The 27,970-nt window shown below is 34.8% G+C and overlaps 1 protein-coding gene across 1 annotated transcript; it reads left to right on the forward strand.

The window, feature by feature from the left end:
* On the forward strand, window positions 1-27,260 carry LOC149806542 (uncharacterized). The gene is made up of 3 exons (XM_089954266.1): window positions 1-202; window positions 9,162-9,236; window positions 13,372-27,260. Exons 1-3 carry the CDS (start codon window positions 140-142, stop codon window positions 15,121-15,123), a joined length of 1,890 nt encoding a protein of 629 aa, XP_089810392.1. The 5' UTR covers window positions 1-139; the 3' UTR covers window positions 15,124-27,260.
* The last annotated feature ends 710 nt before the right edge of the window (window positions 27,261-27,970 follow it).

Genomic DNA, 27,970 nt, shown 5'->3' on the forward strand with positions numbered 1-27,970 from the left:
ATGCTATTGGAGAGGTTTCCCAGATGCCAGTGCGCTGCAAAATATCATACAATGTATGGACGTCCGCCATTCTGGTGGCAGAACCGTCAGTTACACGGAAAGTTCATATGTCCCTATTTAGGAGCTTTTGGGCATCCTGATGCAGTACACTCCTCATCAATTAAAAGAAAAGTTGCTAGAGGGTCTAGATGAGGATAACAATGTAAGAAAAACTTACTAGAAGTTAAGATAAATTTAGTTTTACATCGTCCCATTATGGGCCCATAAACTTTGCAGACAGGACAGCACCGAATATGGTGTCCGTTGCATATATGAAGTGGTCTTGCAAATTTCATTTTTTAATTTATGGTGCATTGCTGATGGGTCCTATGTTTGTCGTGGGTTTAAGGGAACCGTTAACGGTTTCTTTTTACTGGAAATTACACCGTTTTAATAGATGTGATAGTGTAATTTGCTGCCAGCGAGGGGACTGCTGACAACACAAATTTCAAGCAGTGAAAATCAGATATGCAAGTGTGCACATATTTTCCAGAGAAAAGCTTGTTCAAAACCTTGCTGAACTTTTTTATGTATATCATTTGATATATATTTTGAAAATATATTTGATGTTTGGCGTCAGGATTTTAGTGTTGGATATATTGTTACACGTACGTCTTGATCCATAGGGGGTGGGTAAAGGAAATGGTGTACAGTACCGTTAAACTAAATTAATGTTCCAGAATTGTACCCGACTTTATTTTAAACTTATTATTTCAGTTAATATTAGAGTGGCTTATGCTATGAAAATAAATAACATTTTTCAGTGTTAAAGGAAAAGTATGGTGTTACCTGTGAGCTGATCAGATTTTTTGGCCCTCTTGTCTGTAACAAATGGTTTAAGATAATTCCTTTATCCCAACTTGATTTTCACTTGTACCAGATTAGTAAAGTTTTGAATGGGCTTTCCTTGTTGCAGCTTGAATTTAAACAATTGTCTGCACATGTTGGCTAGTATCAAGCATATACTCTGCTGCATAGGCCTTGTAAGGTCCAGAAATGTCATGAGACTTTATTAATTTATTGTCAAATACAATGGTTGAATTTACAACCTGTACCAGGTTGGGATATTCTTTGCAATAACTGTAAAACATCTTTTCATCAAAGTTGGTAAATTCAAGCCAGGGATAGCAACGAAACCAATTTGGTTGAATATTTCTGTTTCTTAGTTATGTCATATATGACATTTTTAGCTGCCTTGACATTCTGGCTTGTGTCTCTTTGGAGAAATAGTTACCTGTTACAATTTCACATCTTATCACTCAACATTCACAAGAATTTTCCTCTCCAGAATCTTCCTGTTGCTGTTATTTCAAATGTAATTTATTGAACTCATTTTCTCTTCAGAGTAAATATCACTTTTGTCATTTACATACAGAGACAGCTCATTAATTAGTGTAATTGTTTCATTTTAAAATGAGTATTGCACTCTGTATAATCAGTTAAAAATAAAAAATTATCACTATCATTTGATCAGATCATAAAGTTCTCTCTTGTACGTAGACATAATCACTGAAACAAATATCTAAAAGTGCAAGTAAGGTTATGAGCTAATTTGACCTAGATCATCTTCATACATTTGCCCACTACATCGAATATTTTTTTTAAGAAATATGCCTGGCATAGACATAAATTTACACATTGACATGTTAGTACCCCACACCTCTCTTATACACACACACACATTAATTTATAATGTATACAAGTACATACAAAAACATGTAATTTAGTTCAGAGCAGTATGATGTTGCCAAGCATTGTGTCACATAAACCATGTTTAGGCCCCAAACCTTGATTCGTACAGTCAGTATTCCAAAATATTTTTTTTCCATAAAATGTTTCATACTCTGAAAAAAAAGAATTATTTTTCATGTGTGATAAAATACATGAAATATTGTAGTTTGTTTGCGTAGCCCAAAATGCGGTCAAGCGACAATATAACATGAACATTTATCAATGACCACAAGTAGTTACGTAGGATTAAATGTTAACACGGAAAGGGATAAAATCAAGTATTAAGTATTCCAGGGGCATGAAAGGCCATCTAAATGTAAATAAAGTGAAGTGAAAGTGATGAAAATAAAGTTGTAAAAATACAGACTTGCCCACTTTTTTAAAATGGGAAAAAGACACTAGGCTGAGAGAGACTAACAACTTGGAAAAATTTACTTGTCCGACTAAGTAGTCCGTGGCATCAGGCTAGGGGATTTGATCAGCCCTGTCCTGAAACCACAGTGTTACCAATAATCTCATGCTGCTTAGATCCAAGGCAGACACTCGAACCACTTAGGCCACCGGATTGGTCGGGAGTAAGCAATGCAGTTTGTGTAATTGGATTGTTGTTGTTGTAGGGTTTAATGCCATTTTTCAGTACAAGATAGGCTATACATGGCGGCCAGTATTAATGGTGGAGGAAAAACCTGGAAAGAACCACCGACCCACGTGAAGGTACTGGCAAGTTTTCTCACATATCCACATTGGCCGAATCTGAGACTTGAACCCACACAGACAGATGAGAGACAGCAGTGATCCGTAACGGAGAGCGCTTTAGACCACTCGGCCACTCAGGGCCCCAATTGGATTGTCATGGGGGTCCTCTCAGGAAGGTGCAAACTGACACAAAGTATACATACAAGAGAAAGAAAGCTCACATTCATATTTCTAAAATCCACTTAATTTACAGAATACACATAATCCACATATAAACTGAAACCATATATTGAAGGAAAAATGGTTAACAAAGACATCAGTCCGAAAACGATAATGAATCACTGTATCACAGTTAACTATGTAATATCACCAGCATCTGAGATAGTAGTTGCTAATTGCCTGTGCTGGTGGCCATCTTGCTCTTTCCAACATATTTAGGATTGCTGGTTTGGTCATCTGATTGAACTTACATATTATAGTACCAAATGGACAGGTGAAAGTGGTAAAGTGTTATCACTTACATATTTTTGGTCTGAGATGTTTTATTTTCAGTTAATGCAGATGAAATTTTTGTCCATTAGATTCTTTCAATCTACATGACAGTTACTGCAGTAGGAGTTAATTTCTCATGGACATCCATCATATCATCTTTTGCAATTTAAATGAAATACCTAATATTGTGCAAACTTAGTTGTGAAATGCGTATCTACAGTAGATTTGATTGTATTTGCTGTACGTAAATAACCTTCCGTTTTGTATGTTTTTTTAAAGATTTATCTAAGGGAGCACTTGCCAGTTATTATGTACTGTTGAGAGAGTGACGTTTGTATGAAGTTGTTTGCATTTGAAACATGATCATTGGAGAAAATGTTGGTATACCTCTGCTTCTTTGGACATCTGTCAGTTGTGCAGCAAGATCATAAGTTCAAATAACCACTCCTGTTACTCTCACTGAACAAGTATCAAACTCACAGGTAGATCAAAGGTTTGCAACATGGGGAAACTAAATGGGCATGCTTTTACAAGCTAATGGATTAATGTGAAACATGCGCAAGAAGTTGTACAACTGTACTTAGCACGAAGAAGTACATGTATTAATTGGCAGCTCCATCAAAAGGGATTGTCAGTCTGAAAGTGCAGTGACTGCTGCTGTTCCAAGCCAAGGGCTTGTTGGGTCAAATGCATTGGCAGAAAACTTGGGAATGAAATCTAACTTGTAGAGAAGGAAAATACAAATTAAATAAACTTCTGTTGCATCAAACACTGTTTATACAGCAAAACAAATATTAATACAATTACAGATTAATTTTTGTTGAAATTAGTGCAACTGAATACTAGGGCTGTCAACGGGTACCCGGGTACCCGACCGTATTGAAAAACCCGGGTATTGAAACGTAAACGCGGGTACCCGTAAAAAAAAATCGCCACACAGCTATGGCTTTAATTAGAAACCAGATCCCTGCTTAATATAAAGAAACAATACATCAGAGAGTCTGTTTGGATTAATAAAATTCATTGGCATTGTGCATCAGGACAAACCGTTATCCCCGAGGCATTATATACCAAGGTTAAAACATAGCATTGTTCTACAGGTAATAAACCTCTCTGTAGACGATAACTATTGATTGTGGGTGCTAAATGATCGGTACATTGTGTGCTCTTTTAATGAAATCCAGATGGATACCTTTGATTTCCGAACACACATGTCGAAGAAATCCCACAATTTATATTATGAACAATTATCACCTAGACACCTTGAAATCTTCGTAATGCCTCAAAGTAATCTTTGAGCAGCTCGTTGTTTTTCTAGTCGACTAGCGCTGCGAATTTTTAAAGTTAGCCATCATACATATACCGATATTTCTACTTTCGATACTACTACGTTTTTGTCATAACTATCTTAAGAATTATAATTCCAAAATAATATCACTTGAATTATTATTATTGTGTAGTGAATACAGTTTGTGGTCTTCTCTCTCTCTCTCACTCACACACACACACACACAAAGACGGTTTTAACGCATTACTCTTGACATGTGGTAAAGCTGCTTTACACGCATGCGTGGGTAATTCAAATCTGCGGTCAAAAGCCGATGAATAAACGTGGTCTGTTCTAACATGGACTTATACTTTAAAAAAAGGTGAGTGTTCTAAAGGATTTAACGCAGCTGATCACAGTGATCATTAAAAGTTGGATTATACCTACCATCTGTGTACAAAGGTCATTCTAAATAAATTTATTAATTAATAGCGTACGGTCAGATCATTCGCAGCTACATCGGTGCGGACGCATCAGACCGAGTAGTGCATTACACGGTTAGCCTCTATTGCCTCGCCATACAAATATTAAAGAAATGGGGATAACAATTAGTTGGTCTACGGTTGTACATGTCATTCATGTGCTAACGGGTACCCGGGTACTCGTTAAATTTCGCAACGGGTACCCGGGTTGGTTTTTCGTGATTTTTGACAGCCCTACTGAATAGATGTAATATGAAAAAAGATAATAATTCCAGAGATGTTAACATCATTGTTGTCCTAGTAAAAGCAGAACTTTCTGACCTATAAAGTACATATCAAGCATTTGGTCTTATGTAGATAATCAAAGACTAAGAAGTTAAGAGTGTTGATGTCACAGGGCTTTCAATATATTTATACCCTTGGGCTTTGCATGCAATTTAAATATGACCCATTTTTGATGTTCTGAAATTTTGACTTTTGTGTCTTTTTGACACACAGATTTGTTCTGTAGCATCAGTCTTAATTACCCTTGATTGGTAATGGATCAAGATGGAGTGTGAAGGCATAGACCAATATTCTCATTCTTTTCACCTTTAATTGAGTGTGACTGCAGTGCATGCTACATAACCAGATACTGTTTATAATGTCATTAATGTTGTTTGTTTCAGAACCCTGTTATTTTTAAAGAATAATTCAGTTACTTTATTCAACATTTCTTTGTTGCTCAATACAGTGTTTAAAAAAAAATCTGATAGCCTGACAGCAGGAGCCCTCTAGTTTCAGATGGGGCCCCCTCTTGTATTCTAAGTAATTTTTACCCAAGAAGAGCTGGATCGCACTGATGCAATGCAGAAATTTATTTTCAAGATGTTGACCTGTCGCTACACAGCGTGACATACTAAAAACAATTTTTACTTCCAAAACCCCTGACACTGACATGTTTTGAAACACATCATTTTGAGCAATCTTTGAAAATAGAACAAAAAACCCTTCCAGTAAATATACCCATTACATGTAGTATGTATAACGGTAAACAGTTTGAGTTTGGAACTATCGTTTTCGACAGTTTAAATGCAAGCAGTATTTAGTGTCATGTGTTGAAGATTGTAGTGGGTGAGCCCATGTGCTAATTTGCATCTGTAAAAATATCACAAAGTGGAGTGACTCGATAGAGATAAATTAAACAGATGCTAGATGCATGAAGGCAGACAAAAGATATTACATATGATTGCCTTGAATGAGAATGTTTCAGCCATCTGTATTAAAGATTGCTGACAAGCTAGTGAACAGCGGCAGTGCTTGTTTTTGAAATCAGATTTTACACCATATATAAAACCAAAATTAGTGATTATTTCAGTTTTGGTAACAGTGTTCAGCTTTGAAGGCGATTTAGGAAGCAATGCAAGCAAAACTAAATTTCTGTTCTACCATGTGAAGTTTGCCAGCAAGACAAGGGGGGTTTCGTTTAATTCTTTGCATATATGACAAACAACATATCGACATTATTCCTGTATGTACTATGTCTGTCGAAATAGGAACACACCAATATGTAACATATTTGGCATGCTAAATTGAATATTACAATTAGTTCTCATTATTATTCATTATCTTATCCTTTTTAAAATGCTTTGTTTCCAGATATCCAACCTCAGGACCTGTATTTAGTAATATAACTGTCAGTGTAGAAACTTTAGTTAAAATATATCGTTATAGTGGTAAATTATTGATTGCATGATTTAATTGCAGTTAATAGTGAAACTTTTCTGGCTATAAGGCATTTAAACTAGATCCAGTGACAGCAAACCTGTTTTGTCTGACGGAGTTTACAATAAAGGGGGCGTTTAATTATAATTCATACAAAATATAAATGTTTCTACTTTGCTGTCAAAGGTGAAAGTTTAAAGAGCAATTCTGCAATGATTTTTACACAAATAAACTTGATTGAAGTAGGTGAAAGAGAACAGTGTTAGGTCAGTTTTACATGACAGGGTCACCTTTGGTTCTGCCATTTGTTGGGAATTCTCAGTCTCATATCCTCAGGCAAAAATTTGTTTTGAAAAAGCATCCTTGGAACCAGCTCTTCATTTCCATACACAGGATTTTCATTTAGGGAGTGTTGCAACATCCAAAATTCAAATACATGTACTTGGAAGTGTCACAGTGGGGTACATTCAGAAATCTGGTATGTGTTGACTCAAATGCAGAAGGAAGCTTTGAATGTCATTGACAGTTGTCATTAAGTGAAGGTCTTTCGTATTGGACCCTTCCTTTTAAAGTCTTGACTTATTTGAGTTTCTGAGTCAAACTGATAATAGAATTCATGCAGATAGTCACCAGCTGTCACTGTCATGGTGTGCACATGTGTGTACAGTGCATTACAGTTTCACTCTAAAAGATATTTGACTGAAACAGCTGATTAACTGCAGTTACATGCATGAGAATATCTGGCATAATGTGTAGATATGGTAGTGCTCATTTAGTGTGAAATATTTAGGATTAGAACAAATGAAAGATTTAGGCAGTTGCTTACAATGAAAACTGTGATTGCGATGTTACAACTATGCCATTCTTTAAATTGTGTGCAGCAGGAAGTAATCTTCGAAAAGATTACACTTTTGTATATTTATTTAATCAGCTCAATTCCATTTCAGATCAGTCTTTTTTCCAAGACAATGGAAGAAGAAACACATGACCAGATTCCATTCACTTTTTTACATTTCATCTTCAGCAACACAGCATGCTACATTTATTCTTTTTTAAAAAAACTAACTTTAACAAATTTCTTCACATTAGGTTTTGTATCAAAATCATTAAGTACTGGACCTTCTTCCATCACCCTCTATAATTTTGATACAGTTTCTGGTTTGAATATGCATGGCCCTTGTCTTGATGAGATTGTTGGACTTTGCATATTCATTTTTCATGAATTATTCCTTCCACAGTTGCAATACCAAGTGAATAAAGCTAATGCTGTTCAAGTGTTTTCATGTTTTTTGTCCCCTTGGGAATGTCCTACTGTTATTTCATTCAGCAAATCTTTGGGGATTTTTTTTATATATAATCAAAACTAGATGCATCTTCTAATTTCTCTTGGTTATTCTCACAAGAATTCTGTTTATCTATAGCCTTGCACTCGACAACAAAGAAATTGTGTAAAGTTGACATTGGTATTGTACACATATGATAATCATTTGAAAATCAAGGTTTTATGATTTTTAACAGATTCATATTCCTCCAGTATACAAAATAAATGCCCAAATATTGTCACTATTTTCTTCTTTTAAATACAGTATACAATGACATGCAAGTGTTCTAAACCATGCATAAAGATTTTAAATATGATGGATTATATAATGCTTATCAAACAGGTGTCAAAGCACATGCATTTAATTACTCTTTTGATGAAAATGATCATTAGGCACTGACCGTCAGTTTACATGTCTTAATTGTCTAAGAACTAACCTATGCTGCTTCACTTAATCCAGATACAATCAGATGAACTTTGATAGCTCATACACTAGATTATAGATACTTGTTTTAGGACTCCGCTGGGGCCCCGAGTGGCCAAGTGGTCTAAAGCGCTCACCATTCTGGATAACTGCCCTCTCACCCCTGTCTACGTGAGTTCGAGTCTCAGACTCATTAACATGGGCTATGTGAAAAAGCCTGCCAGTAGCTTCTCGTGGGTTGGTGGTTTTTCAGGATTCTTCCTCCACATTATGCTGGCCGCCGTGTATAACCTGTCAGAATGACATTAAACCCTACTAAAACAACAACTTTAATTTTGCCAGTTCAGAGAACCCTGGCTATTTCATGTTAATATCAGATAAGTGGACAGTGATCAGCAAGCATGTAATTGGAGAAAGCAAAGTTGGCCATACCCAGTAAATGGCCGCACAGACAACTTATGTATTCTGAATACTTCAAGCAAAAACAGTGTCCATTTATAATAACATAATAAATCTTAACATATATCTTAATTATTATGGTCATTGTTGATTGAGTTTCTCAATAAAAACTACATGCTTTTGTTCTCTTCATGACATTTTTTTAATATGAATGTTTTATATCCTTGCTGGCTAAATGTGGAGCATGGCTTTCATTCTGAATTTCGTTTCTTCACACCATCTTAATGTGATAAAATGATCAGTTTATCCTGTAAAAGTGCATAAAGTAGATCTGGTGCAGCACTCAAGTCCTTTGCCTATCTAGCCTGGACAACTAAAACTAAATGCTGGACAAATGAAATTTCATATTGAGCAGCAAACGGTATGCATAAATAAACCCCAGAACAAAGAGAAATTTGAGACCACTTTCCCAGCAACACTTGCTGGGCTAGTAAGTCAAAACTTCAATTGTTGCCCCATCTGATGTGATAGGAGGAAAGGTATGTAATAGATAAACTTTGAACCTATTCCAGAATTAATGCTTTTTTTTTTTGTTCAATTTTGCAGGTGGTTGACCTTGAGAAGGTTCAGGAGGTTATTGCCATCTTGGAGAAATATCCTGTCACCAGGGAAGTTTTGGAGGTCAGTGGGTGCATAGTTTGCATTCAAGACTGTTTCAAGAGATTCTTTCTTGTCAGCATTTTCCTAGTTTGCATTATTTATGTATCAGCTACACACATGGGAAATATTGTCATGTCTTTTTGTCCATTTTATTTTCTGTCAATCACAGAATATTTTGTATGTTGGTACCCATTTAGAAATTAGTAGATTATGCAAAAGTTTTTCAATGCTATTTTCTTGACCAGCATATATGCATAACCTTTTGTCAACACAATACCAGTTGAGATCAATATCACATGGAAACCTAGCACCAAAACCAAGAACAGAGCAATTTAAAAACAGCTTCTAATACTGTGGTACAGTTCTATGGAACAAGCTTCCACTACATGTAAAATCTGCTGAAAATATTAGAGTATTTAAGAAAAGATATCGTTTGCATCTATGTGCTTCTGATAAATAATAATTAAATTTAGTATTTTAATACTAAACATGTTAGAATAAACAGTAATTATTGATATCTTCATATAATGTGCATTGCTATACTCTCCTTAAGAGGGCCTCAAAGGAGAATAGCCCTTGACTAATGAGTCACCCTCTATAAATAAAGCATTATTATTATTATGATTTAATGGCTGCCCACCAGTTTTGCCTTTCCCTGTGACAAAGTGATGTCATTGAACTATGTTTTTGTATATGCTGTTTTTACAATTATGACAACTATTCATAATATCTAATGGCATCAAAAATTCAGGATTCAAATATCAGTTAAATAACATCTAGACAGAATTCTTAATGAATCAGCCTTGAGAAATGCTCGACGACTGTAACAGTAGTAACAGACATCTTTTGTATAAAGCCTTGAGGAACTAAATATGCTTTACAATATGATCAATAACTTGTGTATAGAAGATTAAGAAACATTGAGTGGCTTCACATTCAAACATGTAATTAGTAGTAGTAGTAGCTCTACGGGTCATCCTTTAATTAGTCCAAGTTTGTGTGTGTGATCAGGATTTTAAACGTAGCTTTAACAATTTTTCAGTCATATCGCTACGATGTCTGCAGTGTGACAGTTTATAGTGAAGTCTAGCACTGGAGCAACATGCTGCAGACATGTAGCTTGATGTCCCACCCAGTCACATCGTGACACCAGGCTGGCCAGTCCTAACACTAACCTCATAATGCTGAGCGCCCAGCAAGGCAGCTGTTAGTACCATTTTTGTAAGCCTTTGATATGACTTTGTCGGGGATCAAGCCCACGACCTCCCGCAGTCTAAGCTTGTTATTGTGGCTTCTCCTGAAATACTAATAGGATTGATATGAAACTTAACAAACACATTCATTCAATGTCTGGTTGGTCCTTAAGAAAAGAAAAAAAGAAACAAATGGAACTAACGGCGCTGTGTAGTGTGGTTTGATGTCGACTAACATCATAACGAAAGTAAAAAAATTCAGGAATATCTCAAACTGGCAACTAAAATAACGGCTTTTTATACAAAGTAAAGTAATAATGTTTTAGTCAGACTTCACTTACTCTGATGTCTTTTCTCAATTAAATTCACAAAAGAAATGGACCTGTTTTCAAGTTTCGTTGGCCTACTTTTCAGTTGACTGGAAAGCGATGAAAGCCAGGAATGCCAAAATTGGGTTAAGTGGAGACATTATTCTTTAACGAAACGAATAAAAATGTAATATGCCTATTGAAACTGTAAAGCAATGTTTTGTTTTGTTCAAGAAACATATCCGCCAGATGAACCTACTTAAACATACTTAGGCATATCTCGACTACCACTGCATTGCAACAAATTCAAATGTATGTCAACGGAACATGAAAAATGCGTCCATTTGCTAGTGTCATATTTTCATTCTGCCAGGATAAAGACAGCATAGTAAGTATATTAATTACACATAAATTAGTGGAAGAGTGTCGATATATGCTGCCAGATGTGAGAGATATTCCTGAAACTTTGACTACTCATTCCGATGTCAACGACATTGGAACACACTATACAAGGCCGTTATTTGGAAAGTAAGACATAGCACCTAAACGAAATCAACATGTGCTATGTCTTACATGTAGGTCTACTCAAGGTCAAGTTAGTCCTAAATTAAATGATGCTGCTTGTACATCAAGTATATCTTAATTGCTACTTTTGCTGAATGGATGGTCATGTCAGCATAGGATTCTCACTAAAAGACTTCATGTGATGTCTAGATGTTTCTAAATGAAATGTGATGCAGACCATGTGTCTGATGTGAGCCATCTTGTCCTTATTTTTAGGAAATGAAACTGGTTTCAGCCTGATATCCAACATGTAAACCATGGTGGCCATCTTGAAAAACTTGTCACTAGTCTGCCTTGATAGATCAAATTGTTTTAACCAAAAAGGTTCATATAATGTCTAATGGTCTTGGGTGAAATAGGTGCCAATCTAATATCCTGTACAGCTACCTTGAAAATTAAGTTATGGCTACTTCTTCTAAATGTAAAGTAATAATGACGTTGGGTTTTCACCGAAAAATACTTGCTATGGTGTAACATTTCTAAATGAAAATGAAGTCCATCTGCCATCCAGTATAGACATCAATTTTATATCATCTGTCATTTAGGAAAAGAACTTAAATTGCCTAAATTTCAGTTCTTCTCCAGATTGTGCATATGAGTAGGAATTACTTTTCTATTTCAAATACATGGATTTTCAGGATTCCAGAGTACAAAGTGACTGAGTAGTGTTTGCTCCATGTCTCGTATATCAATGCTGTTGATGATAATTATTGATCAAAGCGATTGGATTTTTTAATGGCTATTTATTTTAATTAAAGTGCAGTAAAAAACCATTTAGGAAAATTATGGAGCACATGCAGTTGCCTGCAAAGTTTGCCATCACATTGCTGATATCAACTAATGTAATGTGCATTTAAGGTTGCATAAATGCTGTAAATCTTAGAGAAAGCCGCTACTATTGGAAAAAAAACAATAAAATAACCCAAGCACTGAAAAACCACCAGGCATATTTTCTTGGCTGAGTAACAAATATTTGCTTATGCTGAATGTCAAGAAATTAACATTTAGTAACTTTTAATAAGAATGAATGTAGCATTTCAAAACTTTGAAATTTTTCTTAACTTTGGTTTCTCAAGTAGACTGCCTAATTTATATGATGTAGGTATATACAAAGCATGGCCTTGATTTTAAGTATTTTTAGCTGGAGTTTCTTGCGCAAAAAAGTTAACAGAAAATGGTGACTGGTAGGAATTTCATTGTATGATCTAGCACTGTACCTCTTTCACGAAGTAAAACAAAAGCAGACATAGTCAGTTTCATGACAATGCAACATGGAGAAATGTATAATTAAGCAGTAAGCGGGTCATTTAGTACTTTGAAAATACAAAGTTATGAAAAAGGAGGCAAGTATGAAAGGAGATAACAGTGTTGCACCATAAGCGGGCCCAGGGATGGTCTTACATACCAGACTACCTAAATTTACCAAATCCTAATATCTCAATCAATAGAGGTACATGCACTTCAGCTTCCTCCTCCCCTCCTCCTCAAAACAGCTTGACCAGTGTACACTGGCTTTTTACTGTTTAATAACTGGTAATGATTATACCAAACCCTCACTTCTGTATCAATCCTTTACTGTTGCATGAAACAACCAAAACATGTGAGTGATGTTTCAAGGCAAAATGTGGCAGCTGCTCTGAAAATTCTAGTGCCATCCTACCTTTTATATATGAGACAGAATGTAACATCAAAAGAACACGATTCAGATAGAGGGCCTCGAGTGGCCAAGTGGTCTAAAGCGCTTTCCGTTACGGATCACTGCCATCTCACTTCTGTCTGCGTGGGTTCGAGTCTCTGAATCAGCCAATGTGGGTATGTGAGAAAGCTTGCCAGTAGCTTCTCGTGGGTCGGTGGTTCTTCCTGGGGTTTTTCCCTGGGTTCTTCCTCCTTCATTGATATTGGCCGCCATGTATAGCCTATCGTGTGCTGAAAAATGGCGTTAAACCCTACAACAGCAATGATTCAGATAGGTTTGTCCTTCTCATTGATAGGCTAAAGGTAAGCTTCTCTCATTTTAGATGTAAAGAAATGACTTAAACAAAGTTTAAAAGTCTTGTTTTGAAAATTTAATTTTCTTCATCTCCATTGTAGCAAACAAGGATTGGAAGGTTTGTTAATGAACTTCGCAGAAAGACCACAAATGAACAACTTGCAAAGCGAGCAAAACGGTTGGTCAAGAATTGGCAGAAACTTATCACTCCAGTTTCAGAAAAACTTGCAGTTAATGGAGAAAGGGTAAACTCACCACAAATGGGTGCTTTAAGAGGACAGCCTAAAGCTATCAGCCCAGCCCTATCTAGAGTGTCACCTGCTTCAGCCAGCAGACCAGAGACTCCAAATAGTGTTAAATCTAGTCTTTCACCTCATTCAAACAGCAAACCAAATGGTAAATCTGCAATTTCTAGCCAGAACAACCAGGTTACAACAGGAGTATTCAGAGACTGCAAGCGTCCCATTACTTCACCACAGTTACCATTTGGAAAGCGGCAGTGTATCTCTCCTCACATCTCATCACAGCCTGGCACTCCAAACAGTGTGTCGTCTTATTCTGGGATAAAGCCCTTTGCACGCACAGGATCATATGGTCCAATTGTAGAAAAAGGGAACAACTCACAACCAAACACACCAACCTCCAGTTCATTTGGGCAAGGGGGGACTGTTCATTTACAAAGGAATTTGTCCCAAGAAAGTTTATCTAATTTATCAACATGTAGTGCTATTTCTGCTGACTCCACTGTAAAATCTCTTCAATCTATTGACACAGCTTGTACAAGACATTCAAATAAGCATGATCAAAATGGCATTTTCCAAACAAGCATTGCAAACAACCAAATATTGGCACATAATTCTGACAGGCTAGTATGTAATCAGGAGTACAAGCAAAAGGTTGTTAATGGTGCAGTTAGATCAAGCTATGGTTCTGATGACAAGTTATATTTAAATGCCAAAGGTATTTCTTCTGGAAAGCCAAGTGTTAGTTCAGTTACAAAAGATGAAGATCATTCATCAGTGGAGAAAATTGTTAGAACAAGACCGAAAGTAAGAAGTACTGTTGATATAATTGCTGTTTTGCAAGCAAAAAGTGGAGGGCAGGTAGGTAGTGAAGTAATTAGACAGATAAAGAATAATCAGATTGAACTAGAAAGAGATATGCCCCAGTCAGTGGTCCCTCCAGGGGCCAAACCAAGACCCAGGAAAACACCAGGTCAGAATTCCATCATACCCCCTAGTACTCCCTCTTCACTGAGTAGAACAAAAAAAGAAATGGTAAAAAAGTTTTTGGAAACTTCTCTTTCTCAGTCAGCATCTTCAGAGGATTTAGGTTCTTTGAAATATGAAATGCCACGATTTGATCCACATGGTGTCATTTCTGCTAGTTCTGAATACAGTTTAGATTACAATGAGTCAGCTGCTAAAAAAACTCTGGTCAGCAAAACATCTGGGACACTGCTTGATGTCAGTGATGAACAGATAGATGTTGAAACTGTTGAGGCCAAGCCTTCATCTTTATCTTCAGGACAAGTGACTCTCTCCTCAGAATCTTTGCAGCCCAAGGCTGAACCATTAGATTCCAAGCCCCTAGAAACTCTTGAAGAGATCTACAATCGCTTGCCAACACTTGATCTGGAAAACTTGGAACTGGATGATGGCTCATACGACTTAGTTGAGCCAACCCCTGTGACAGAAGAAGACATAGAAAGGATACAAAATGATGAGTGGTTGGGTGTTAATGGATGTTACAACTGGGACCAGTCATGGCGAGATTGGAGCCAGACATTGTCATTGCCTTCTTTCCAAGGGGATTTGTTGCATATTTTGCCCTATGTAATTGTTGATGATTAATTTGTTTTTACATAAAGCAACATGCAGTGTGTTCTCTGAGTCACTTGGCTGATGGCATGGTTTTATTGTTGAAATGATACTTTGTGTTTTGTCTTTGTCAGTATTTTTATCTTATGTTGTATCAATGTCTAGAAGGTGAGAGCAACAGTCACAGGGCATCAACAAAGTTAAGTGGAATATTTTTCAGGTATTGAGAGAAATTTATAGATGTACTGTTTGTTTCTTTGATTAGATTTTTGTGATTTTAAAACAAAAATATGTAAAAATAGTTATGTAAGCTGTATATTTGAGGCTTCCTATTCTGTTTTGCTGTTTCTGACTTTAGTGTGCTTGATTGCACTTTATTGTATCCATTTCGAAGAACAATACTTTCACACACAAAAAAAAGATGCAAGCTTGAACACCATTGTAAACAAAGAAAAACTATGGAAATTACTCAGCGGGCACTGCTACTATTGCATATCTTTTAGTTGGCACAAAATAAGATGGATGTCGGTTTTTAAACCAGATACAAGATCATCATATGCAGTTGGACTAGAATTTAATAAACTGAAAATTTAAATATTTTGAAGGGGTTGGAGGGATTTCAATAAATTGTACAAGTTAAGGCAAGGATTTTCAATTTAGTTACCATTCAGTATCTTCTGTTTGATACTGGAAGCCTCAAGGTTATACAGCTTTCATAACTGTAAATCAACATTCATTCAAAAATAGTATGCACCTTGGAATGTTTAAAAAAAAAAGGTAAATTGAAATGTCATTTCCCATGGAAGTATTTCTAAGTTTTAGTGCCAAAGGATAAGAGTAACATAATGGATCCTTTTCATGAATCGGTCAGATTGTTTGTAATTAGAGATGTTAAACTTTTGGGAAATTTTCACCTGGTACCAGTCAGTCCTAACGATTGGTTACTGTGTACCCAATCAAAGGGAAATTGTATTAAATGTGAACCTGAACTGTTTTGTTATAGGTTCACATGTGCCAACCCCCAAGAGAGGTATAAGCGTAATTATTACAAATATAAGTGGCAAAAAAGCATGATCTGAGCATAAAAAGAGCAGTCTATATATTACATGCCATAATTACAGAAAATTATATGAAAAATGTACATTTATTTTTGCTACTTAACTGGATCTGCAGTTAAAAATTTTGTCAAAAATTTGATAAATTTATGTGGATTCGTAGTTAGTACAAGGGTAATGACACAAAAGAAATTGATAAATTATTTATGCATAGCACTCACTTCAACTAATCTATATGTCTACAGTAACTTTCATGAATAGCATAAGTCCACATATGATGATTGTTTTATACTCCTTGACCTGCCATGGTTCATCCCATAACAATAGTCTGGTGCAAGATTTTTTAAGTTCAACAAATCCCTCTCTAACATTTTTCAGTCACTTAACATCCATCAGTCACATCAGTACATCCCATGTTGTTGGGTTTTTTTTAGGTATCTGGCACCATTTATTTTCATTTTAGACTGGACTGCTACAAATGCAGTGTCAAAATAGAATGAAACTGGGACAAGTGGTTTCACATTCAGGAAACCCCTCTGTTTTCTTGGAATTGTTTCATGTAAAGTTCATGCAAAAATTACATTTACATGGATGAATTTTTATTAGATTTTCTTTCAATGTTATTAAATAACAAAGATTTTTTTCCCTTATATTTGAATAATTCAGTGAAAAATTTCATTCTGTATAGTTGTCCATTTTGTTCATTTTTTCCTAACATGGTAAGAAGTGCATGTTACAGTAACCAAATTCTTCTGTTGCCTTTGCCATGACAAAAAATGTCTTGGGTTTCTAGCTAATAAAAAAGGTCCAGTAAACAAACGTGAACAGTAGCCCTAACTTCAACAGTTGCTACATGGCTACAAACTTGAGGCAAAAATAGCATTAGTTAAACCTTACATTCTATTGTGCTCTTTTTATTTGAATTGTATTTAAATTTGATTTCTTCAAATATTTCTTAATCAGTACTTACTCTTGCTGTTGATGAAAGGTATTAACCAACTCAATGTCACCAGGATCTCAAAACAAGCACTTTTAAGTCACAAAAGAAATGGCACATGAACCATGGACGGGCACGAAGTTAGGACAGTCTAGCTTGAAATAGCAGTGTTGATCCTTAAATAGGTAACGTGAGAAAGGAGTGTAATATTGTATTATTATATAGTAAATTATAAGCAACTATTCGAGCCCCTGTGATGATGAATAAATGCACACACGACACGTCGAACTGTAATCATTATTCTGTGTCTCAATCTGAACTTGGAGGGGCCCCGAGTGGTCTAAAGCGCTCTCCATTACAGATCATTGCCATCTCACCTCTGTCTGTGTGGGTTCGAGTCTTGGGTTTGGCCAGTATGGATGTGGGAGAAAGCTTGCCAGTAGCTTCTCGTGGGTCGGTGGTTCTTTCCGGTGTTTACCCAGGTTCTTCCTCCACCATTAATACTGGCTGCCATGTATAGCCTATCGTGTGCTGAAAAATGGTGTTAAACCCTACAACAACAACTGAACTTGGAAAACAGGGATTTTTTTTTTACAGAGTACCTGGTTTTGCATTTTATTACCCAGGTTATTATCAATAGTGGGTGCCCGAGTATCTGGGTACACTCTGGCATCTTTGCTTTTAATGCAGAAATAATCACTTAGATTTAATGCTTTGTTTAGACAAAAACAAAATGAATAAATTTATTAAGTTACAGTTTTGGGTTAAATATAAAACACAAGATGGTTTAATGAACTTGCCTTTTTGTTTTTCAAGAATGTCTCATTTTGTACAATTTTTGTTTTATAATAAGTTTATATGAAACAGCAAGATATATAACATTGGTTTATTTTGAAAATCATTAATATGACAAAGATGTACTAGAGCCATGGGTCATATATTGCTGACAAGCTCAAGTTCTGATTGAGGATTGAATGCTGTCTGTTTGTTTGTTGGATTGGACTTGGTTTTTATATCATTTCGTGAAAAATGTGCAGATGCAATTGCAGTACACACAAAGTGTATCAGCCATTTTCTACATGTGCCCATGTAGCTGCCACTAATTGACTAAGATTACACTGTGCTGTGAGATGTTTGACTTAATTGATTTACAACCTATGGGTTTACCACCTACAGTGGCGAATCTTTTAGGGGTGAGATATAATACATAAGGTAACCCTCAAATTTGCTAATTAGTACCTGTGACATTGAGGGTAATTTACATGTGGTGAGTTTAGTTCAAGAATTTCACCAGCATATGTCACTAAACTAAAATCAGCAACACCAGCAGAAATTTGGATTATACCTGTTAGGTGATGTCTATAATTAAAATAGAGAAAATCCCAAAATATATACTAGTTAGGCTCGATAAGAATTACAGGTTACTGCATTAGTATAGGAAAATACGAAAAAGTCTTTTTTCTGAGCAATACTGCATGACCTTGGGCATACAGTGTTACTCTACAAAAATGAGTTCATACAATAACCTTTTATTATATGCTTGGTTTGTTTTTCAGCCTAAGGCTTGATAATAAAAATAACACATTACTAGAAACAAAGTACAGTGTAGTTGAATATATGCTGTATTTCAATCTAAATATACAACCATAGAGTCATCAGTACACAGTTACAGTATTATTGTGCACATAGCACCACCCAGCAACCTTTGACCTTTGTCGCATGCTCCTTATTAGTTTAAAAATTAATTCTCATTTTGGTCTATTTTAAATGGATATTTTGAGTCAACTGTGAACGAATGCACATTGAAACAACTTTTCCAGCTGGTCTGAAATGGATACATTTTGTTTTTCTGGCATTCTCATTGTGATGGAGTGGATTTATTGGATCAATTTCATCCAGTGTACATGTGATTCGAGCAGCTGAATCAACTGTACTTGTGTTTCTGTTTTGTCATTGATTGTTTGGAATCATAATGTGGGAAAGTATGATATATTTTAATAGAAATTATCAAAAAGTCTCCTTGGAGTATCAGTCATTCTGTTTTGAGTGCAGCAAGGAGAATGTGATTTCGTTTGGAAATGTAGTCGAAATTGGAGTACAATTTCATGGTGTGTGTCAAGTTTGGAACCCATCAAGTGGGTCATGTCATTCTCATTTGCAGAAACAAGAAGGTACATTTTGAGGAAATTCAGGATGCATATATATAAAGTTTGTTTATTGTCATTCTTATTAAGAGCTAAAGAAGACATGTTTATGCCTTGTCAGTTGCATACTCTTTGATGGAGGGACCTCAGCTATGACCTGAAAATTGCAAAGTACTGCTGTGTGACATTCTATTTATCCAGCTGAAATAAGACTTCTCCGTTGTGTTGGCTTATTTGCTCTGATGGCTTAGTTTTCTACCAAAACCTTCAGTTGCATTTTTGTTCCTCGAATTTAGTATTTTGAGCGACTTGTAAAATAGTATGTCTCTGATAGATATGCAATAGCCCTTGGCCTTGATATGCTTTTCTGTACTATTTTTAAAGACCCTGGTGAGCACTGATCATAGTCTGAACCATTCTTTTGATGAAAAGTTAACAAATATTTCTACTAAATAACTGTTTAAATGATCAAAATGGTATTTTCAATTGCTGTGTTTGTTGTGGACATAGCAAAAATTGCGTTCATTCATTTGATTCCTTGAAAGTTTCTTTTGTGACTCCATGAACTCTTTGACATCATTAACTTTTATCATCTATACTTTCAAATAGACAAAACAGCGTTTGTTAATCCGCAAACAAATCTAATCAAAAGTTAAGGCATCCAATACATAAGCATACATTGTTTACCAAGTAGTTCCTGATAACATACTATTTTTAGACACACGTATCATGCAATATGAAGCCATATAGTATGGAAAAATACTGCACAGTGCTAACACTATAAAGTTAACGGAGAAAAAAATGCACATATAATAATCATAGTTACAGACCTCATTAACAATTACAGACATCGGAGCCTTCAGAATTCAAGCGTCACTTTAAGTTTCTTGCTTAACTAGTGTCAAGAAGATATAAGGGCTTGGGTAATGACAACGAAATGATTCCTAAGTTTCACTTGCACACAGACAATGACTAGATGTTATGAACTTCTAATTATTGTGCATCCATAGTCTAAATGATTTTTGTTCATAAACAAAAGTACAATGGCCCGGGGTGGGTGGGTGGGGGGCTTTCTAAAACCTAGTTATCATACATTGATTGCACTGAACTCCACCAGTGATGTAATTTAAAGCTCTTCCAATGGTCAAAGGAGAAACACCTTTTAAGATCAAATATATTTTGATGTCCAACCATCCATCTGCTACAGGCATCAATTCTGCATTTTCTTGTTGTCCATTGTCTACAGGTACCTGACGTAGTAGAAGGTTTGCATTGAAGGCGAGAAAGAACCCGATTAATTGTAAAAGTTCAAAGGTCAGGATCACAATGACTGAAAGTAGAAAATGGTTTCTGCATAATAACTGTAGTTCTCTACCATCTACATTTAACAAACTTTGTGAATAGCTTGCAGTTGCAGTCTGGATGAACCGTATTGATTTTGGGATCAAAGACGAAAATGTTATGGTCTCTTTGATTATAGAAGGACTGTTACTGCCATATAACAGTGTTTTCCACCATCTTCAGTTACTAAACCTTTCGGATAGCTTGAAGTTGTGGTGGGCAAATACTGATGATTTGGGGTACAAAGTCAAGGTCATGATTACTGAGAGAACACACATAATTTCTGCACAATATTATCAGCTTGATATCACATACCTGAATCACACTTTGCAGATGCCTTGCACTTGGGGTTACAGAAAAATCCTCATGATTTGGATGTCAAATGGGTTAAGGTCATGGTGACTGAAAGAAAAGAAAAATGGTTTTTGCGCAATTGCATTTATTCTAAATCACAGACCTGAACCAAACTTGTGCATAGTTTACATTCTGGTAAGGAAGAAGCTTATAGATTTGGTTGTCAAAAAGTCAAGGTCACTAACAGGAAGAAAAACTGTCTGCACAAAATTTTTATTTAGGGGCTTGCTAAACATGAGACAAGTGTGTGATGTGCCATTTGCAATAATTTTGTTAAAACAAATGCAGATTATAAACAAGAGCTTGCTTGAAATGTTTGAAAATTAAAATGTAAAAATGACTTGAAATTAAATGGTTGTAAAAGTTCAATCTGCCAGAAGTTGCTCTAGTCATATCAGTAGCAGTGATCTTGGATATAGCTGATACATTTACTAATGATTTTATAGGAAATATACCATGTCTTAAGTCAAAGGAGTTATTATGTAGCATGGTAAGTCATAGTGTACATTGTGGGCATTAATTTTGGAGCATTAACTTTAGTTTTCACTGGCATTGCAATTATCTGAAATGCACCAGTGGAGTGCAAAATAATTGCATCTTGTAGAGGGATATAGTCCTCATTAGGGACCATATAATGTTCAGACAGGTCCACACATACACTCAAACCCACCCTGGCAAGTCGTCTGAAAACAACATTTTGATCTCCAGAAAATATTTAAAAGATTATTAGAATGAACACTTAAGCTTTCTGTCAGTTTTTATATTATTAATTTTTATTTTTATTTTTTCTTGGTAAAACTTGATTACAGTAGCAAGGTTGGATGACTTGTATTGGACCATTTTCAAGCTTATACTAGACCCAGGAAAATTTGTGACCAATGAGGTGTAGTGACCTCAGATAATCTGAAAATGTAAATAGTCTGATGATTTGGAAGCCAGTGATTTAATTTCAGCAGTGTTTGGTGCAATGGTGGGTGGAGATAGTAATGATGGGGATGGTATTGGCCAGAGAAGGGTTGCATCATGTTCATGGAAGCCAAGATACAATAAGTCATTTGTGGTCTTGTACGACTGGCCATGCTATTTTTATTGTAGCTACATTGGTAAGAAAAAGAAGTACTTCAGTCTGATAAATCAATGAAAGGATCAGAAACATGAAATTCAGTTCATACCTGTTGATCAACAATGCCTATGTTTATTCCCCAAGCAAAATAAATTATGGAATATAATAGAATGATTTAAATTGGGCCATCAGTGTTCATCAGTTAACATTAGAATTTGGGGCTGATAATATAATTTTATTTTGTGTCTTTTAAAAAAAAATAGAATGTGAAGGTTGTCTTAATCTCACAACTACAAACTAATGCAAAAGCCAATAAAAATAAATTTCATGACGGAATTGGGGGAAATATGGTCAGCTGAACAATAAATAAGACGCTGTACCAAATGTGCTCGCCATCATGTGACTTGCCCATCATGCATTCAGTGCAAAGTTTATATGAATTTATATGATTGTAATATAATTAATATAATTATGAATGTGATGAAAAGTTGAAAACTTTTCAGTACAGTGTTTGAATTGTAAATTATTGTAACTCGTTCACATGGTGCAGGTTTTTGTGTAAACCCATTAAAGTTGTAAAAACAATGACATTAAGATTTGAGCTTAATGCAGTTGACATAAAACTTGTTTGTTATATACGGATTTTATAACTAGAACACTTGTACATTCACTTCAAAAAGGGTTATTAGAATGAAAACTTAAGAGTTTTACATGGAAAAAAATTTAATTTGTTTTCAGAGATCTGTTAAATTCTATACAATTTTATTACGACTTAAAAAGAAAATATGTAATACCACTGAGAGTTTTAATGGTCTTGATATAATCCATTGGTATTTATGACAGAGTTACGGGTTGGAATAAAGTTTAAGAGAGTTAGATTGTTTCACATAATTGTAAGGTGTAAACATGAACCAGGTTCATTTTGTGATTTGTGTAACATGCTCAGTTTGCATCATGTTAAAACAAAGTTTACTTTGTAGAAGCAATCTTTTGTTCTAACCCACATAGGTGATCATTCTGCAGTAAAATAAAACAATAGATTGAGACTATCTTGTATGTATACAGGAAACATGATGATTTTGAACATGCCAATACGAGTTTAAAAATAATTTCATAGAACTTGATCATTGCTGTGGTGACAAATATTCAAGTCTTACACACATACAAAATTAATAATTTGTGACCTTTTACTTGGAATAATAAGTGAAACAACCTCCTCCCATTTAGTTGGATCATACCATCATGCATTAACAATAATATTTGCATCAGCATATTACAGATTTAACAAAAACTGCATGCATTGTGTTTTAATAATTCAGATGGATTGGGATTCATTTTGTTGCATAGTTTCTGTTTCCTTTTCGGATGATGAGCTTCATGTTTGTTATCTGCAAACAGCAGTTTTACTCTGCAATCATCTGTATACGTTTGCCTGCAAGTTTGCTGCAGTTAACTTTTTACCAGCAAAAGTGACATGGCTTAATTACAAAGAAAATCTGTTCATTTACTGTTTTTATTTGAATGCAGATAAATGTTAGCTGTTGTACATTCCAGCAGAGTCGTGCCATGTGCCTTTTTAAGGCTTTACAATTATACACTTTTGGTGCCTTTGAAATTGTTAGTATAGATTATTTTATGATGGTCCCTAAATCATTCCATGGCATTTCATAATTCATATGACAAGAAATAATTTGTCAGGAAATACAAGTTAGAAATTTGGCTAACCACTTTTGATGGACATTATGAGCTGTCTTGGTTGTGCAGTTAATGAAATGAAGTTATATTTTAATTATATGTTTCTGATAGCTATTCAAATGAAAAAATTTCATGCAAGAATGTGTAATTTTTAGATTTGGAAAACAATTATCTGCCTCTAAAAGCGTATAGGGAGTTTCATTATTTAATTTTCATCATTCTTTAGTCCTGAATGTGTGAATAAAACCCTTATAGGATAAGTCTAACATGTGGCTTACTGTGTGTATGTTAACTAAAGACTTTAATTACCCACCACCAATTTGGATGGCACTTGTAGTGTTTATAGTCAAAAGTTGATCAGATGTTGTCATCTTTGCAAAAATAGTAGACATCAGACATGCCCAGCATAGTTTAGAATAAACTAATAGAAATTATTTGTCATTTACCTTCATGTGTCGTGGTTATGTTCTTTGGTCAGTATTCATCAATTGGGGCTATTTTAAGGAACAAGATTTAAATTGCATCATACAGACGAATTCTTTTTCCTAATAGTAATTAAATACACCATTTGAAATATATAAACATAGGTTTTAAAAAAGAATATGTTTATACTTTGTAAAATTTCTGAAATAAATCTTGACATTAGCCTATTCATAGGAAATCCTGAGTGACATCAAAACTGCATGTAATATTCAAGGGAGCAAAGCCATGCCATGTTCTTGATTTATTATGGCACTGTTATCAAGAGTGATGTAATTCAATACTACCTAGTTTTTTGTGTAAATGTCAAATTCTATATCATTGTTATATGTATGATTATTTTATTTTTATTGAACCTATTAGAAGAGTTGTAGGTCACTGCAATTTCTCTGTAGATTATAGATTGAAAATAAGTCATCAATGAAACAAAAACCTGTTGGAACAGATTGTAAAATTCTGCCATAAAACATTAATTTTTTATACACAATTAGTGCAAGATAAGAAAAACTATTACTGTAATCAATCTGCTTTGTAAGTTGCATAATTTTTCCTGTCAAGTTGTCAACAAAGTTACCTCATGGAAAGCTTTATTTTTAGAGTCATGTTGAATTTGAAAAATGCTGATGGTTTGTCTCTTTGTGAGTGAGTGATTTGAGAATTTGTTAAATGGCATCTTCTGAACAAACAGTCTACTGTACACTCAAAAGTTGATAATAATGAATGTTTCCTGAAGTTTCAAAATTTTTAATGAGGGCAATGTAACCAACTCCATCCGAATAATCCAATGAAACTTTTGTTCATCTTAAAAAAATTGTGTGGATAATAACCAATGCCTTTACACTTTATATTAAAAACCTTCTATGATGTACAGGTAGAAGTATGTAGAATGGCCCATCAGCACATTCCTGGTCAAATAGTGCCAAAGTTTAGGATTTTAAGAGAAAAAACATACAAAACTAACACTGGAACTTTCATGCTCACCCTTGATCTACCTTCATTACATTATCTTGCGCATAAATGGATCAAAATTATGGGTGGACTCTTTGGGTCAGTCTCGGTGATAATGCCATAAAGTGTGTAATGAAATCTGCCACCTACAATCATTTCAGTAACAGTGAATTTGCCATAATTCCAACAAAGATAAAGGCAAAGGGTAAAATCCTTAATATATAGTGTCAAATGCTTTAGATAAAACATATTTTTAAAAAGTCCAAACTGTCACAGCTGGAACATTATCACAGAATGCAGAAAAATAACTTGCCTCAAAGCTTACATTAGAGTGGTCATGTAGGCAACTTGATTAATCCTGAACAAAAGATCAGTTGTAAAATTAATTACTAATGTAGTTATATCAATGTCTGTTCATTCCTTATTGTAGATTGTTATGCAGCTTACCTGTAGTCACTTAAACTTTTACTTGAAATTTTGTAAGTCCAGTTTACACCTGATCACACCTCTTGGTTGGTCTTGTTTAAAAATGTCCACATTAACATTGAGTGTTGTGTGTATTACCTGGGGCTGTTATTTAAATGATCTTGCAAGGAATGTTTATTGACAATTAGTCAAATAAACCGAACAACCACAATATTAAGGTGTGTGTCAACACATTCTCAAAATTGACTCCTATCAATGAATTAGGTGGTGCTGCATGCCTACCTGACTTGTATTGCTTGTACTGTCATCAACGCATATGACAATTCTGAATTTTTATTTTAAAAAGTGCAATCTCTCAATAAGTAATGTTCTTTGTAGTTAAAGTGGATATATTTTATGATATTATGCAATTATGGTGTTCAGAACATTTTAAAGGGTACTTCAGGGTTGTCTGAAGTAAAACGGCTGTGTCACTCCTTTTGAACTAGTAAATATAAAATGTGGCAACATCATCAAGCCTTTACCATGTCAGTTATGTACGAACATGTTTATAATACAAGCTTTTCTTGCAAAATGTTTCTCTTTGCAGTGGAATAGTTCACCTGATGTGCTGACAGAAAATTCAATAACTAATATATACGCTACACTGGTTACTTAAAATTCTTTCATGCTGACACTTTTCAGCTATATTTTGAAATGCCAGTTTCACAGCTCCTTGCAGACTTAAAGTGCTGGAATGATAGTGTAATCCCAGTAGTTAAGTTATTCCTTGATAGGTAAGCCTGTTAAAACTGAGAGTCCTTGATCTATGTTTGTAGATCACTACAATGATTTGTATATCACAAAACAATTTTGATACAAAAAGAAGTGTGGCGAGTAATTGATGAAGCAACTAAACATGTGCTCAAACTCTTGGGCTATAGTTTTTATGATATTTAGGTGAAATCATTGCCTTCAGTGTCGGTAGAACCTAATGTATGATGTAACAATAGACACAGTTCGTATCTGTCTAATAAAATCTGAGTTATTTGGTCTGACCTTAAATATTGCTTTCTATTTTAACGCAGTGAAAAAAATCTAATTTTTATTCTGTTTACATTTGTACCAGCTTGAAGGAAGCAAAAGATCATTTTTTTGTCCATAGCTGTATGCAGAATCTTGATTTTTTTTTTTTACTGCAGTGTTACATGTATATTCTATGACTATTGACCCTCAAAGATGTGAACAAGTCACCTTAATAGGATTTAAGGCTTTGGATCAGGTTACTTTATGTTGAGGTGTGTATGCATTTATACATTAAGTTAGGGTAATGTGTTTTATGTCAGATTTGTTGTGTTAACAGCAAAAATATCTTGGTGGTATTTACACCAGTGATAATTACTTATTGGCCAAATTTAAATCAGATATTTGAAAGCAAGATGGTTATTACTTCCTATTGTGATAATATAGATCATGTATTTATGAATGTAATTTCATGTACCTTTTTGTAGCTATATGTTCGATTTTCAGACTTAAAAAGTTCCATTATTTATTATGCAAGCTTTGTTCAAGTGCATTTGAAAGATGTCTGAGTGATTTAATTTGTCAATGTGTGTGTTTTTGTATATAAAGTTTAAATGAGGTGTGTTGCTTGTATTTGATTGTTACAGTCTAAATTTTAATGAAGAAAGGAACATTTCATGAAAATAACTCGAGCACAGGATGTCCATAATATACTTGAAAAAAGATATTGTTTGTCATTTTATATACCCTTTGCCTGGTTACTGGAATACCACTCAGGCTTTTGATAGATAGACCGAATTTTGTTTTTATTAATTCACCCACGGCTGTTTGGAGCTGATTAAGTTGCTTTAGGATCACCCATAAGTAATTCTCTCCTGTTAGCTGTGTTGGCAAAAGCTTCACTGTCACCCCACAATTAATTTCCTTCATATAAATAAAACACAACCTAAAATTTGCTGCACCATCATACTAGCATGAAATTAATGTCATTTTCCCAGCTGTGAGTTGCATTCCTATTGGAACTCTTGACATAAACAGACCTCAGATAAACTATTGCCATCCCAATATCAGCAGTAAATTACAAACTGAACAATATTGGTCAACACATACCAGTTTTCCTCAGTTGAGAGAATTCAACTAAAGAATTTATGGACTTCACATCTGGTCTTAACTCCATTACTATCTAGTGATTCATTGACACAGAAAAATAAATTTTAAGCATACATGTTACATATCATTTAATATATAATTTAATTTGCATCGGTAATGCATGAAATTACTACAATTCGTGATTTACATACGAATGAGATAATTAAAACAAATTTGTATCAATTCATACAATACGCGAGTCATAATATTCAAGACAAATGCATACAAACCCTTAGCTTCTAAACTCCTGGAAAATTGATATATAAATCTAAAATGGATAAATTCA

This window comes from Sinohyriopsis cumingii, chromosome 1 (genome assembly GCF_028554795.1).
Source record: "Sinohyriopsis cumingii isolate HCF-2022 chromosome 1, ASM2855479v2, whole genome shotgun sequence".
Taxonomy (NCBI): Eukaryota; Metazoa; Mollusca; class Bivalvia; order Unionida; family Unionidae; genus Sinohyriopsis; species Sinohyriopsis cumingii.

Excerpts from the sequence above, each read along its gene's own strand:
- LOC149806542 (XM_089954266.1), top strand. The coding sequence starts at position 140 with ATGCAGTACACTCCTCATCAATTAAAAGAAAAGTTGCTAGAGGGTCTA. Across the intron at positions 203-9,161 it reads GTCTAGATGAGGATAACAAT|GTGGTTGACCTTGAGAAGGT; the intron begins GTAAGAAAAACT and ends TCAATTTTGCAG. Across the intron at positions 9,237-13,371 it reads TCACCAGGGAAGTTTTGGAG|CAAACAAGGATTGGAAGGTT; the intron begins GTCAGTGGGTGC and ends TCTCCATTGTAG.